We start from the raw sequence: 13,052 nt of genomic DNA, 5'->3' as shown, positions 1-13,052 counted from the left end.
ATTTGATGCTGTAGGTAGTAGACTGATCTATCGATTGGTTATGGTCAGAAGACAGTTGGGCTACTCATTATGGTAGTCTAGGGGTGCATTCAATTATTTGAAATCACAGAAAATATCACAGACCGTGGCTTAAATCTATAACACTTACGACTACTGTCGTTTATTTTCGCAATCAAAAGACATAAGCTGAGTTGGAGGCTGTGCAAACCGTTATGCGTTTCGTCAGCCAGGAAGAGTGAAAGAGACTGAATTTACGATGTCAAATGGACAGTTTTGACAAAACATTTCAATAAATAAAACGCACCGTATTCGCCTGTGGTCCAGCGAATGCGCAGACAACACGCGTCTTGACGCCCACGAACGCGACCTAGGACAGATACCCACAATCCAAAGCGGTTGGATGTGATCTCTCTGAGTCAAATCCAAGGTGAGTGGAGCTCTTCAACACAACTAACTCCATATTATGTCTCTTCTTTCTAATATTACTTCTCACGGCGAGTCTGTCATGGCATATCATGGCATATAATCCATGTCGATTCACTCATTTGGTGTGCGGTGATCCGAAAGAAGAGATGTTAAAGCATCCTATGGCGAGTAAGGGGCCACATCAGGTCAGCTAGCGAGAGTAGCCGGCTAGCCTGTCAGTGTATCTCTCAATGTCACGAGGTAACAGATAACGGTCTATTTTATTTTATTGTTGTTGTTTTTTTGTCTCGGATACATAGTTAATGGAGATGCCCTCAGGGTAGAAAATCGGAGAATCTTGCGATGCGGCTATCCTAGCTACCACAGCAGCTAGGTGTCAGCAGTGTGTTTGCAGTTCGTGTCATGTCTCATTAAGAGTAGAACAATTTCTCATTAAGAGTAGAAAACAAATATCAATAGAAATCTTCTTGTGTGTTTGGGTGTGTCAACAACCAAAACATCTTGACTTTAATACGGTACATTGTGGATGCGTTGTGGTACGTCATTTCTTTTCTATTTTTTCAGGCTAGCAAGACGTGTCAGCTCGTTAGTCCAGTCCACTCGTGTGTGTGTGTGTGTGTGTGTATTGTGAATCGTTGTGAGTATCTCAATCGTATTGTTATAGTAACATAACTTGTCGTTGTCTCTCTCTTCGTATCTGACAGCATGGCGCTTCATCGGTTGTTTCACCTGTCCGCTCTCCTCCGCTCCGCCGTGTCATTGACACTGCGCAGGAACTTGGGTCTGTCTGCTGTCGTCTTCAACCGGGCGCCGGATCTGGACCCCGTCCAGAAACTCTTCCTGGACAAGATCCGCGACTACTCCACCAAGAGCAAGTTAGTGCCACAACCACACACTGGCCCCCCTTTTTGAATCCTGGTTTAAATCCTTATTAAAAAAATAAAATAAAAATGCATCCTTCCTTCCTTCCACGAAGAGATGCTTGCTTAAACAATGAACTCATGTTTGTCAGTGATCACATCAAAGGAAGGATGCATTTTATAAGGATGTAAACGGGGCTTCAAGTTTCTGTTTTAACGTTTTCAGATTATGAATGTTGTAGCGATTTTAATCACGCTAATCCTTGACCTGTCATGACTCAGTCCTCATGTCGTTTCTAAACAATGGCCCTCCTCCTGGTGGACGAGTTGGGACGGATGGCTCTTGCACAGTGGTCCTTCAGCAGAATGTTTTGGGACAATGACAGTATTCAATTTACGATATTCAGAGACACACGTCTGGCTCTGCATGATTAGCCATTTGTGGCTGAATGGTAATGTGTGTGTATGGCTGCTGTTCAGTGACTGAGAAACTTGGATTACAAAGACAGATTCAATAACTCACTCTCTCTGACATCAAAATCCCCTCTCTCCCTCCTTCCTTCCTTCCTTCCCTCCCTCCCTCTCTTCTCTCACCCCCAGGTCCTCAGGTGGCATCGTTGATGCCGGCCCTTTGTACCAGAAGAACCTAGGAGAGGAGACGACCAAACTGCAGAGGTTATACGGGGGCGGTGACCTCACCAAGTTCCCAGACTTCAAATTCCCAGGTTTGTCATATGCGTGGGCCTTATTTAGCTGGGATGTCGTTTTTTGTAGTCCTTAGTTCAGTACCCGTCTGTTTATGGTTATTATATAGTGAGTGGATACATTTAGAATAGTTTCTGGAGTATGCTGTCCTCTATATGTGTCACTCTGTCCTTAGTAATAGTTGTCATAGTTGAAACATGTCTTTTAACAATCATTCATTATCTCCCCTCTCTCTTGTTCAGAGCCCATGCTGGATGAAGTGGCCAAGTGAGTGCTGCCCATGATCCAGTCTTTGTCCTACGTGTGACCTCTATAATGCACTATTTAATAAATGATATTGGATTTAAATGAGGTTTTGTTTTACATGGAATCAGTGAAGGGATGTTGATGGACCGTGTTCAACCTTCCTTGCATACACAATCATATCTGGATTCATTTGCTTAGTGATAATTTACTCGTTTTGAGATTGCAATCAACATGTTCCAAAATGATGATTTTAATAGAAAATCTTTAATACTGATCTTAGAAAGAATAAACTTACAGCAACCCATTCATTCATGCCCTAAAAAAACATACACTCAATTCTGATTCAAAACAAAACATAGTAGCACAAGAATACTTAAGCTCAAATAAAAACACAGTAAGCAAGGCAAAAATATTTTCCAAAAGAGCCGTTACATAAAAGACGACAGGACAATGACTTTTAAAAGGCACAGGGTATCGGAGACCACGGAGGCACAGTAGAGTGACCAGAGGTTGACCTCACCAGGATCAAAGTGGCTTCTCAATTCTCAGAAAAGTAATATGATGGATGCCTTGTAGTGGATTTGAATTGTGTGTTCAGTTCCGAAGAAAGAAGGAAGGAAGGAAGGAAGTGAGGGGATGGAGGATGCCAATCTGGACGTTTGAGATACACCCCAATGGTTATGGCGCTGAAGTGACAATAGAATAATAGAATAAAAATTAAATAGACGACATGTTTCAGATGTCTATTTTATTTTTATTCTATTGTCACTTTATTTTGTCGTTGTTTGTGATGTGAGCTGCTGGAACGCCTTAATTTCCCCTCAGGGATCAATGAAGTACCTATCTATACAATGTGATTCCCTTGAACACACAACTATCCCTTTATATATAATCAACGCTTAGTCATAGGAAGAGACACAGAGCACACTCAGGTGCCATGTTCAAGTCTTTGGTAAAAGTAGATGTAGGTAGTTCAAGTTTTGGCCAGTCGAGGGAGGACATTAATAGTTGCGTAGGATGTAATTCCATGGGTTAGCCAGGAGGGCTTTCATTTCATGACTGCGTCAGCAGAGGGAAGCAGAGTGCCATAGAACTTTCTTGGGAGAAAAGGCTTGCAAGAGGTTTCCAAGACAACAAAGCAGCTAGGAGGGGCACGGTTTCTTTTTTTGTCCATCCTGTTTTGTTTTTTTAAAGGAGAGTGTTGTGTACAATCTAGGCCTAGAGCACTTCTTGGGACAGGCAGCTCATTTGTCAAAGAAAATGTCCAGTGTTGCCACTATGATGGGGGGGGGGGGGTTGGGGGGACGGACGGGGTCGATGTCTTTTAAAGAAGGCTGGGTCCTCACAGCATGAAGGACTGTGTGTGTTTGAAGTCCTGCGGCTGAAAGAGAAACGAGCATATTTCAACATTTTTTTGTCTTCCATTCCTTACGTCAGGAGTACCTCAATTGGACTATTCATCACTGGTCATTTGTGGTGTACTGTCATGTCTGAACGTTGCCTCTTATGGCTACAGAAGTAATATAATATAATATATGCCATTTAGCTGACGCTTTTATCCAAAGCGACTTACATTACAGCAAGTGCATACATTTCAGTATATATACTCAGGGAAACAAACCCACAACCTAAGCGTTGTTAGCGCCATGCTCTACCAACTGAGCCACAGAGGACCACAAGAAGTCTCATTGGAAATGCAGGCAACATTCCAAAACATTTCACTACCTGTCCATGAGCACTACATCTGAGAGGAGAACAACACTTACATCATGGGGAGGGGGGCTGTAGGCACTGGCATTAGTCCTGAAAGACAAAGAGACATGAGAAACATGCTACTAGACTGTTTGACACAGAGAGAGAGAGGGGAGGGGATAGTTCCAGTTTACTAGATGGAGCAACTGTGTCCTGAGTCAAAGGGAAGATGTGTTTCTGCAATCTCTCTCTCTCTCTCTCTCTCTCTCTCTCTCTCTCTCTCTCTCTCTCTCTCTCTCTCTCTCTCTCTCTCTCACACACACACACACACACACACACACAGTCTCACACACACACACTGTCACACACTGTCTCACACACACACACTGTCACACACACTGTCACACATACACACACACACACCACTTGCAATGTGCTTCTACATCCTGTAGGCCTACAGATCTTACCCTGCCGAGACACTAGTCTGAGTCAGTCTGTCAGTTTCTTGGTCTTTTGGTTATCACTGTTTTATTGTCCTCAATTCCTGTTTTTATTGTCTATGGTTTTAAAGTTTGATTTGATTTTGTCTGTCTGTCTGTCTGTCTGTGGCTCAGACTCACATGTCCTCTGTTCTGTGGAGGTTCTGGCTGCTGATGTGGGCCACACCGTGACACTGTGGGATCCAAAATGACCTGCAGGGGGCGTATTTGGGGGGGGTCATGGGTCAAAGTTAAGTATAGAGGTGAGAAGGTTCTTGCTGCACACCATGCTAAGGGTTACCAAAAACATAACCACCATGCAGGGGCAAACCAATCACAAGGCAAGAGTTCTGGTGTTAGCCAATCACAATACGGAGGGGGAGAGGAGGGAGGGGAGTCTTCGAGAAATCTATCTTTCTTTTAAAGTAACTTTAGTATTAAAAAGGGTCTTGTCTATAGTCCGTCGGTCAAAATAACAACCAGTTTCCCTAATTTTCTAGAACACCTGTTAGTGTCCCTCTACGTAGACAGTGTGGCACCGTTGTGCTCAATAACACACACCTGTCACTCACTACAGGCCTGACTCAGCACACACACACACACATATACACACACACACACACATATACACACACACACACACACACACACACACACACACACACACACACACACACACACACACACACCTTCCCTCTATTAGTCAGTGGTAGTCACACAGCAAAAGATGAAGATGTATTCACGAGTGTCAGAGGTTGTATGTATGAAACACACTTACCTTCCTCTGTGTCCTGGAGATGAAGATGGAGATGGAGGTTAGAAAGAGGGAGAAAGAGGGAGAGTGGAGAGAGAGAGAGAGAGAGAGTAAACGAAAGGTGGTGAGAATAACAGTTTAGTAAAGACATGAAAATAATTCAGTTATATAATACAATTACCTCCTGTTCACAGACAGACAGACAGACAGACAGGCAGGCAGACAGACGGACAGGCAGACAGACAGGCAGACAGACAGACAGACAGACAGACTCACTGCTGAAGTAGCCATTACGATGGGCGTAGAATCCCCCGAAGCCACAGAGAGCGATAACCAGACACACCACTAGAACCGCCGCAATGACCCCTGGGATGTTGACATCATCTGGGGGAATGATGAATGTAGGAGGAAGGAGGTAGGAAGGAGGAGGAAGGAAGAAAGAAAGGAAGGGGGTGGGGAGGGGATAAGAGTTGGGTTTATTGCTAAAAATAGTAAGAAGCAATGTGTAAATGCAATGTGTTGTGTTTTGAAAAATGTTGACTTGTCGTCAATGTTGTCATCAGAAGTAGAGTGCAAATTCAAACCTGGTCAGATAACTTTCTTCTAATAAACTCAAACTTAGATAGAAATACAGTGAGGTGCCAACTACAGTGTATATATAGTGTATATAGTGTATATACAGTATATATATATATATACACACACACTCACCGAACACTTTATTAGGAACACCTGTACACCTTCTCATGGTGGAGGTGGTGTAATGGTGTCAGGAATGTTTTCTTGGCACACTTAGGGCCCATTAATACCAATCAATCATCACTTGAATGCCACAGCCTATTTGAGTGTTGTTGCTGACCATGTGCATCCCTTCATGGCCACAATTGACCCATCTTCTAATGGCTACTTCCAGCATGATAATGCACCATGTCACAAAGCAAAAGTCATCTCAAATTGGTTTCATGAACATAACAATGAGTTCAGTGTTCTTCAGTGGCCTTCCCTGTCACCGGATCTGAATCGAACAGAACACCTTTGGGATGTGGTAGAACGGGAGATTCACAGCTTGAAAGTGCACCTGAAAAATGTTCAGGAATTGCATGATGCAATCATGTCATCATGGATCAGAATCTCAAAGGAATGTTTCCAACATATTGTGGAATCAATGCCACAAAGAATTGAGGCTGTTTTGAGAGCAGGGAGGGAGGGAAGCCCTACCCAGTATTAGTATAGTGTTCCTAATAAAGTGTTTGGTGAGTGTATATGCCTACACACACACACATACACACACATATATACACACACACATATACACACACTTACCTATCTTCATGTGTTTCCCCTCACACATCATGGGCGGTCCCACTCCATTTGATGAGCGACAGCGGTACTGGCCTGTGTCTCCTCTGGCTACTGTCTTAAACTCCTGCCAGAGGAGAGGGAGGGAGGGAGAGAGAGAGAGAGAGAGAGAGAGAGCAAGAGGACACAGACAGGTAGGGAGATGGAGGGGGATGAAGAATTATTGTGCATGTCACAATACAGTATTTTAGGCTCGTAAAGGAGGGTTAGTTTATTGGAAAACATGCCACCTCTGGCCAGCACAGGGAAATTCAGTTTGAAGTTCCAAACAACAACATCCTCCCTATAAATAATATAACCCAAATGGACTTGCGGTGTCGGACATTAGCTGTTGTGTTTCTGCATGCACGCACAATTCGAACAAGCAGCTATAAGAGACAGAAAGGCGAAAATCAGTGTGTCCACTCCCCTAGAACACCCCTGGAAATAACAACTTACATGTTTATGTACAAACGGATGTCAGATAGGACACTCCATTTTAGAATGTTTTTTCCCCGAACCAAAATAGTGATCTCATTCCTTGATCCCTACCGATTAAAACATAGTCATTACAACCAATCGGACGCTTTTAGAAAGCTTGGATGTTACATACTGGACCTTTAAGGCAACAACAAACTGCTGCTTACGTGCATGAGTAGGTAAAAGCGGAAAAAATAATTATAAAAAACAAATTAATAACTGATTCATGTCCGTTCAAAGTTGAGTCTACCTGCAAGTCGTAAATGCTGGATTATGCTTTCTAATATGCTAGTATTCCATTGAATACCAGTGTCATTTCAGAGTTATTGCATCATTGTGGAGTGGGACTGCTCTCTCTCTCTCTCACCAGTATGCCTGTGGCACTGTTGATATGGTAGGTGGCGTTGGCCTGGCGCGGGGGGATCAGGGGCTTGTCATCTTTGAACCAGGAGTAGGTGGCAGGAGGGATGCTCTGGAGGTCCCTACAGCGCAGCTGCACCACAGAGCCCGTCAGAGCCGAGCTGGGGATCTCACAGGAGGGTGTGTGGGGGGGCACTGTTGGGGGGGGGTACAGACATACAGACACACACACACACAATGTCAGCTGAGTCGGTGGATTATCAACAAACGCTTCATATTCACAGCAAGACCCATTGAACCCCATCTAAAAGACAGACAGAGACTCATATAAAGATATGATGTGCAAGTGGAACAGACAGAGAAAGACAAACAGACAGAGGAAACTAGCTCTCTCTTGATCAGAGAGAGACTACAGAGAGATATACTGCACAGACTGTCATACGCGCTCTCACACACACACACACACACACACACACACACACACACACACACACACAGACACACACACACAGACACACACACACAGACACAGACACAGACACAGACACAGACACAGACACACAGACACAGACACACAGGGTCTTACCCAGGACTTTAATGGTGATGTTGGTCTCTCCCAAGGTGATGCCGTCCAGAGGGGCACTGATCTCACAGCGATACTCGCCCGCGTCTTTCTGGGTCACCCTGTGTAGGGTCACCGTCGCCCCGTCGATCGTAGCACGCCCCGCAAAGGCTCCTGGGACAGCAGGAAGAGAGGGTCAGCGTGTAGAGGGTGAGGCTGGTGAATGTGGAGGGGGTGGAGCCTCCTATCAACTGTTCATCAACCCTAACGCTGCGTTCATTTGCTCATCGGAACTAGGAAACTCCCCCCCCCAAAAAATGTTGACTTAGAGTACCTCTGAGAACTCACTCGGAGATATCTCAGAATTACACTGTGGCTCAGTTGGTAGAGCATGGCGCTAACAACGCTTAGGTTGTGGGTTTGATTCCTGCTGGGACCATTTATACTGAAATGTATGCACTCACTACAATGGAAGTCGCTTTGGATAAAAGCGTCAGCTAAATGGCGTATATTATATATAGAATTAGCCAATTGGGAGCCCTAAACAAAATCAGATGTTAAATCTTGGTGGGACGCTCTTGAGTTTCCGAAGAGCACTTGAATGCACCATGACTGTTCCCCGAATCTGTTCCCCCATGACTGTTCCCCGAGATGTGGGGGGGGGGGGGCCTGGAGCTCTTCCACCAATCCTATGTTGTAGTGTGAATACTTCAGGGTTCAAATGAGGAGAATGGGCACAGAGGGGGGCAGTGGATGTGGGTGGGTATTCACCTCTGAAGTTCCCCCCGTAGTAGACAAACGATACATCCGTTCCCTTCTTCTTCCACTCGATCCGAGGGTTCTGGTCCTTCTCCGTCCGAAACTGACAGGACAGAAGTGCGTCTATACGGAATAGGAGGGAGGGAGGGAGGGAGGGAGGGAGGGAGGTCAGTGGGGAGAGAGGGAGGATAAGATGACGTACAGACAGAAACTGAGAGAGAGAAAGAGAGAGAGAGAGGAGATATGGACAAATCTAGGAGACAGTGATCTCCACGGCGTTGTTCCTCACCCGAGTTCTCACGCACCTCCACCATAGGTGTCCCAGTTGTCACGGTAACAGGAAGGGTGGGAGGGCCTGTGGGATGGAGGGAAGAGAGAGACAGAGAGAGAGAGAGAGACACAGAGAGAGAGAGAGACAGAGAGAGAGAGAAACATAAAATGGTTTGTACTGAGTTTGTACTGTATGGGGGAGGGGGGGGTGGGGGTGGTGAGAGATCACATGTCATGTCTCTGGCATCCTGTAGGGGGCGTATTGAGAGCACGGCAGGTCCAGCCAGAGACAGGTCTCTCTTCTCCAGGTGTCGCCTCAGTTGACCACAGGATTACTGAACGCTGTAATCCCAGGGGTTAAGGAGACGCCGTATGTAGAGGTTGGGTCAAGTAGATGCTGGCTCACGGCTAACACGTGGTGGCAGGTTGGTGGGGGTGTGAGGGGGTGGGGGAGTAACTCTCTGTCTGGAACGCCTGCATCCTGACAGGAACAGGAAGTAGGAGCAGCCCTTCCTGTGCTCTGATTGGTGCTTAGACAGATTTATTGTTCATCCTGTAGCTGTCCCCTAGGAAACGCCTTTCCGTAGAAGGGGTATGGTGTTTCAATCATACTGTACTACATAATCATACATTCTGGGAATAAATACACACTCACATACACACACACACACACACACACACACACACACACACTAGTGTTCACGAGTGCTTCTTGTGTATATTCATTCCACCTCCCATTGTTTCTGTAATGTTTCTGTAAACACAGATAGGCACACACATAGTACACACAAACACACATATTCTGAAACGCCAACAGTAGACGAATAGTCTATTAACATTGAGAAGAACGGAGCACACCACAAAGCAAGCTGAAACTGCCCGGAATGGTGTCCCAAACAAAGAGTCCCAAACAAAAAGTCCCAAACAAAGAGTCATATCTCCACTGTAGGTATGGAGGTCAACAACCAAATGCAGCCTTTTTACAACCATTGTGGTCAGTTAGCTATCTTCCTGTTTGGTTGGCTTCTGTTTGTTACACCACTTCCTGTGTGGTTCTATTGCTGGACCAGGGAGCAGGGGAAAGTCCAGTAAGCATCCCTGCTGTCCCCCAGTGAAGGCCAGGTCTGCCTGGAAGAATGGAGCCCAAACTGAGACAAAGGCACCAGAGAGTTGCACCGGAAGTCTGGGTGACTTTACAGGAAGGCAGCCATTTTGGGTGGCCATGTCAGAAGCCATGAAAAATGTACAACTTGTCCCTCCCTGCTTGTAGATATGACTCGGTGTAATAGGCTTATCAGTGCAGCTGTGCAGAGAGAGCGTCCTTGTGCCCAATCACTGGATATAAAGAGCATTGTCTCCTTCTCTGACTGGATCAACAGACCACAGAGAGGGAGAGAGAGGGAGAAAGAGAGAGGGAGGGATGGGAGGGATGGGAGGGACACAGAGAGAGGACTATTAGCTGAGAGAGGGAGAGAGGGAGACAGACAGACAGAGAGACAGACAGACAGACAGACAGACAGACAGACAGACAGAGAGACAGACAGACAGACAGACAGACAGAGAGATTCTGTCACAGAAGCTGTTGTCACAGTGTCAGCTGGCTCTGGCGAATGCTACCTTGAGGAGCGTATCTTTGAGATAGAGGAGATGTAACAACAGCATCAGACATGATGCCCACACTTCCCCTGTCTGTCTGTCTGTCTGCTCTGCTCTACTGCATCAGACTCTGGCCCTGACTGAACTAAATGACCTGATCTCAACTGTCCTTATCACACACACACACACACACACACACACACACACACACACACACACACGCCTGCCAAACTTTGCAGACTTCAACTCTCACACACTCTGACAGACTTAACTCATGCACCAGCTAGAGAGGCAAGATAGAGATAGATCCAGAGAGACAGCAATAGGAGGGAGGGAGAGTGTGTGTGTGTGTGTGTGTGTGTGTGTGTGTGTGTGTGTGTGTGTGTTCTCCCCTAGATAACAAAGCCCCTCTGTATTAGTGTAACCCTGCACTGCTCTGAGAGGAACAGCTGGCACAGTCAGGGAGGGGTGAGGGGTGGGGGGGGGGGGTTCCCTCTTCTACAGCCCCACCCAACACATTCCCCGAACCCACAATACCCTGTAGAGGCCCGGCCCGGCCCACACCAACCATACATACACACACACACACACACACACACACACACACACACACACACACACACACACACACACACACACACACACACACACACACACATCCTTTAAATCATAACATACATCACCTTTCAAACACTGAAATAAACCCACAATTATCACTATCATCCCTCTCAACTGTTTTTTTTGTTTTTTTTCAATCCGCAGCCAGAACCACAGGAGGACCACAAGCAGAACCACCACTACAAAACAATGTTCAACTGGGACACGTGTCACTAAGAAACATGATACAGCTCTTAGGACAGAACAGAACACTGGGTCAGTGTGCTATATCTGATCAGAACTACTCCAAACTGTCCAAAATACACTGACATCATGAAAACTATGAAACTCTTATCAAAGCCCACCGGCTGGTCACGTCTCAGCTGGGCAGGATCCAAGAACAACTCAACAACAATTTAAGAGACCTCATCCCTGTGTCATGTAGCCCCTTTTATGACTAGACCTTGACAGAGAGGGAATCATTCATAGATATGAATAACGATTTAGGATCTCTACGGAATGGAAATAACTTGAGAAATTACTCCCTGTTCGATGAGTTGGTTTTCTACATAAGGTGCTTACAGTCTCATTAACTACCTATATGAACCATTCTTCTCCAAAAACTTTCTCCCTCGCGCGCGCGCGCGCGCGCACACACACACACACGCACGCACGCACGCACACACACACACACACACACACACACACACACACACACACACACACACACTCACACACACACAGGTAGCCTACTATGAATTAACGAGCGGATTTATATAACAATAGGTTACTTACATTGTACCAATAAAATGGCAATGGGCATCCACAGCAACGCTCTCTCCATCATAAACTGCTCCAGAAACTCTGTTCCTTTACTTGCAGAACTCCAGTAGTTTCAGAACCTCGTCGCCCCGGCAGAACAAATTATTTTCCAAAGCACCAAAGCAACGGATTTTCCCGAGCGGCTTTGCTGCGGGCAAATCGAGGTCGGGTCGCACTTTCGGATTGGGTAAACGAGAACACTAGCCGCAGGACATACGGCGGCAGCGTGGTTTGTTCTTCTATTCAAGACCAGATAGCCTGTGTATCCTCGTTGTCCTACTGTTGTGGTCGGGTATGGGTGGGGAGGAGGGCGGGGGCCAAGCAGCCTCCTGGAATGCGTCGAGCGCAAGCCGCGTCCGAGACGCGCACTACATTTGTCAACATGTCAGCCTATGGTCTGCCAGCCAGGCTCATCTGCCTATTTGTCCAACGCACAACAACACGATATTTGTCCCCATGATCCTGTCAGGGCTATGTAGTGAGGAAAAAAACAGGACAACCATGAGAGGCTTGCCAGCCAGGATGCGACACCTGTTTGCAGGTGGGATGACTCGGAACAATGGTCCATTATCTTGACCACAGGAAGAAACGGCGGTAGACCTAGTATTCGTTTAAATTGAGTTTCATTGAAACAATGACTTTTTTGTTTGAATACAATTCCTTCAAAAGGTAGTGTGAACGTTATCGTTATCTCCCCGTTTCGCAAGGGATCTCAGGTTTAAATAGGCTATCACTGTTTGATTGTGGAATAACTAAGCTCTACGCTTCTTTTAGGTTTCTATATAAGCCTACCTTTACAAACAAATGTACTAGACCTGTGTATTTTTTTTTTCTTCATATTCCTACATTTCAATTGGTGATAGCTGACGGTTTGATGCGATGTTGGAAAATAACCTAGGCCAAATCAAAATTGTTAGAGACGATATTATTTCAAACTATTTCTCAGCATCATGTTATACAGTGGTCTGGAATTCTGGGCACTTTTTCAAATATCTCAATTGCTGGGAGCTGGAGTGTGCATGTGTCCTTGGGTGTGTCTTGGGTGGGGTGGTGTGTGAGCAGGAGCAACAGCTGAACACCGGCCAACTTGTTGTGCTTCTAGGCAC

The 13,052-nt window shown here is 45.8% G+C and overlaps 2 protein-coding genes across 3 annotated transcripts; one reads left to right on the top strand and one right to left on the bottom strand.

Annotated features, from left to right (window-relative positions):
* The first annotated feature begins 381 nt into the window (after positions 1 to 381).
* atp5pf (ATP synthase peripheral stalk subunit F6) lies at positions 382 to 2,339 on the top strand. The gene is made up of 4 exons (XM_083680266.1): positions 382 to 427; positions 1,131 to 1,301; positions 1,887 to 2,011; positions 2,234 to 2,339. The coding sequence occupies exons 2-4, from the start codon at positions 1,132 to 1,134 to the stop codon at positions 2,260 to 2,262; spliced, it is 324 nt and encodes a 107-aa protein (XP_083536392.1). The 5' UTR covers positions 382 to 427; position 1,131; the 3' UTR covers positions 2,263 to 2,339.
* A 142-nt stretch (positions 2,340 to 2,481) lies between these two features.
* On the bottom strand, positions 2,482 to 12,226 carry jam2a (junctional adhesion molecule 2a). 2 transcript variants are annotated; one of them, XM_083680195.1, is made up of 11 exons: positions 11,920 to 12,226; positions 8,951 to 9,016; positions 8,674 to 8,784; positions 7,927 to 8,076; positions 7,348 to 7,535; positions 6,486 to 6,588; positions 5,439 to 5,546; positions 5,187 to 5,199; positions 4,550 to 4,621; positions 4,004 to 4,040; positions 2,482 to 3,618 (listed from the first exon to the last, which is right to left on the bottom strand). In XM_083680195.1, exons 1-11 carry the CDS (start codon positions 11,969 to 11,971, stop codon positions 3,580 to 3,582), a joined length of 939 nt encoding a protein of 312 aa, XP_083536321.1. In that variant the 5' UTR covers positions 11,972 to 12,226; the 3' UTR covers positions 2,482 to 3,579. The 2 variants fall into 2 exon arrangements, with proteins under 2 accessions (XP_083536321.1, XP_083536320.1); XM_083680194.1 differs by lacking the exons at positions 4,550 to 4,621; positions 5,187 to 5,199.
* Between the last annotated feature and the right edge of the window lie 826 nt (positions 12,227 to 13,052).

The sequence above is a fragment of the Argentina silus genome, assembly GCF_951799395.1.
Source record: "Argentina silus genome assembly, chromosome: 11".
NCBI classification, from domain to species: Eukaryota; Metazoa; Chordata; class Actinopteri; order Argentiniformes; family Argentinidae; genus Argentina; species Argentina silus.
The sequence above is the reverse complement of the archived record's forward strand: the minus strand, read 5'-3'. Positions and strand labels throughout refer to the sequence as shown.

Excerpts from the sequence above, each read along its gene's own strand:
- atp5pf (XM_083680266.1), top strand. The coding sequence starts at position 1,132 with ATGGCGCTTCATCGGTTGTTTCACCTGTCCGCTCTCCTCCGCTCCGCC. Across the intron at positions 1,302-1,886 it reads GACTACTCCACCAAGAGCAA|GTCCTCAGGTGGCATCGTTG; the intron begins GTTAGTGCCACA and ends TCTCACCCCCAG. Across the intron at positions 2,012-2,233 it reads CCCAGACTTCAAATTCCCAG|AGCCCATGCTGGATGAAGTG; the intron begins GTTTGTCATATG and ends TCTCTTGTTCAG.
- jam2a (XM_083680194.1), bottom strand. The coding sequence starts at position 11,971 with ATGATGGAGAGAGCGTTGCTGTGGATGCCCATTGCCATTTTATTGGTA. Across the intron at positions 6,589-7,347 it reads ACAGTGCCACAGGCATACTG|GAGTTTAAGACAGTAGCCAG; the intron begins GTGAGAGAGAGA and ends CTCCTCTGGCAG. Across the intron at positions 4,041-5,438 it reads TCGTAATGGCTACTTCAGCA|GACTAATGCCAGTGCCTACA; the intron begins GTGAGTCTGTCT and ends TTTGTCTTTCAG.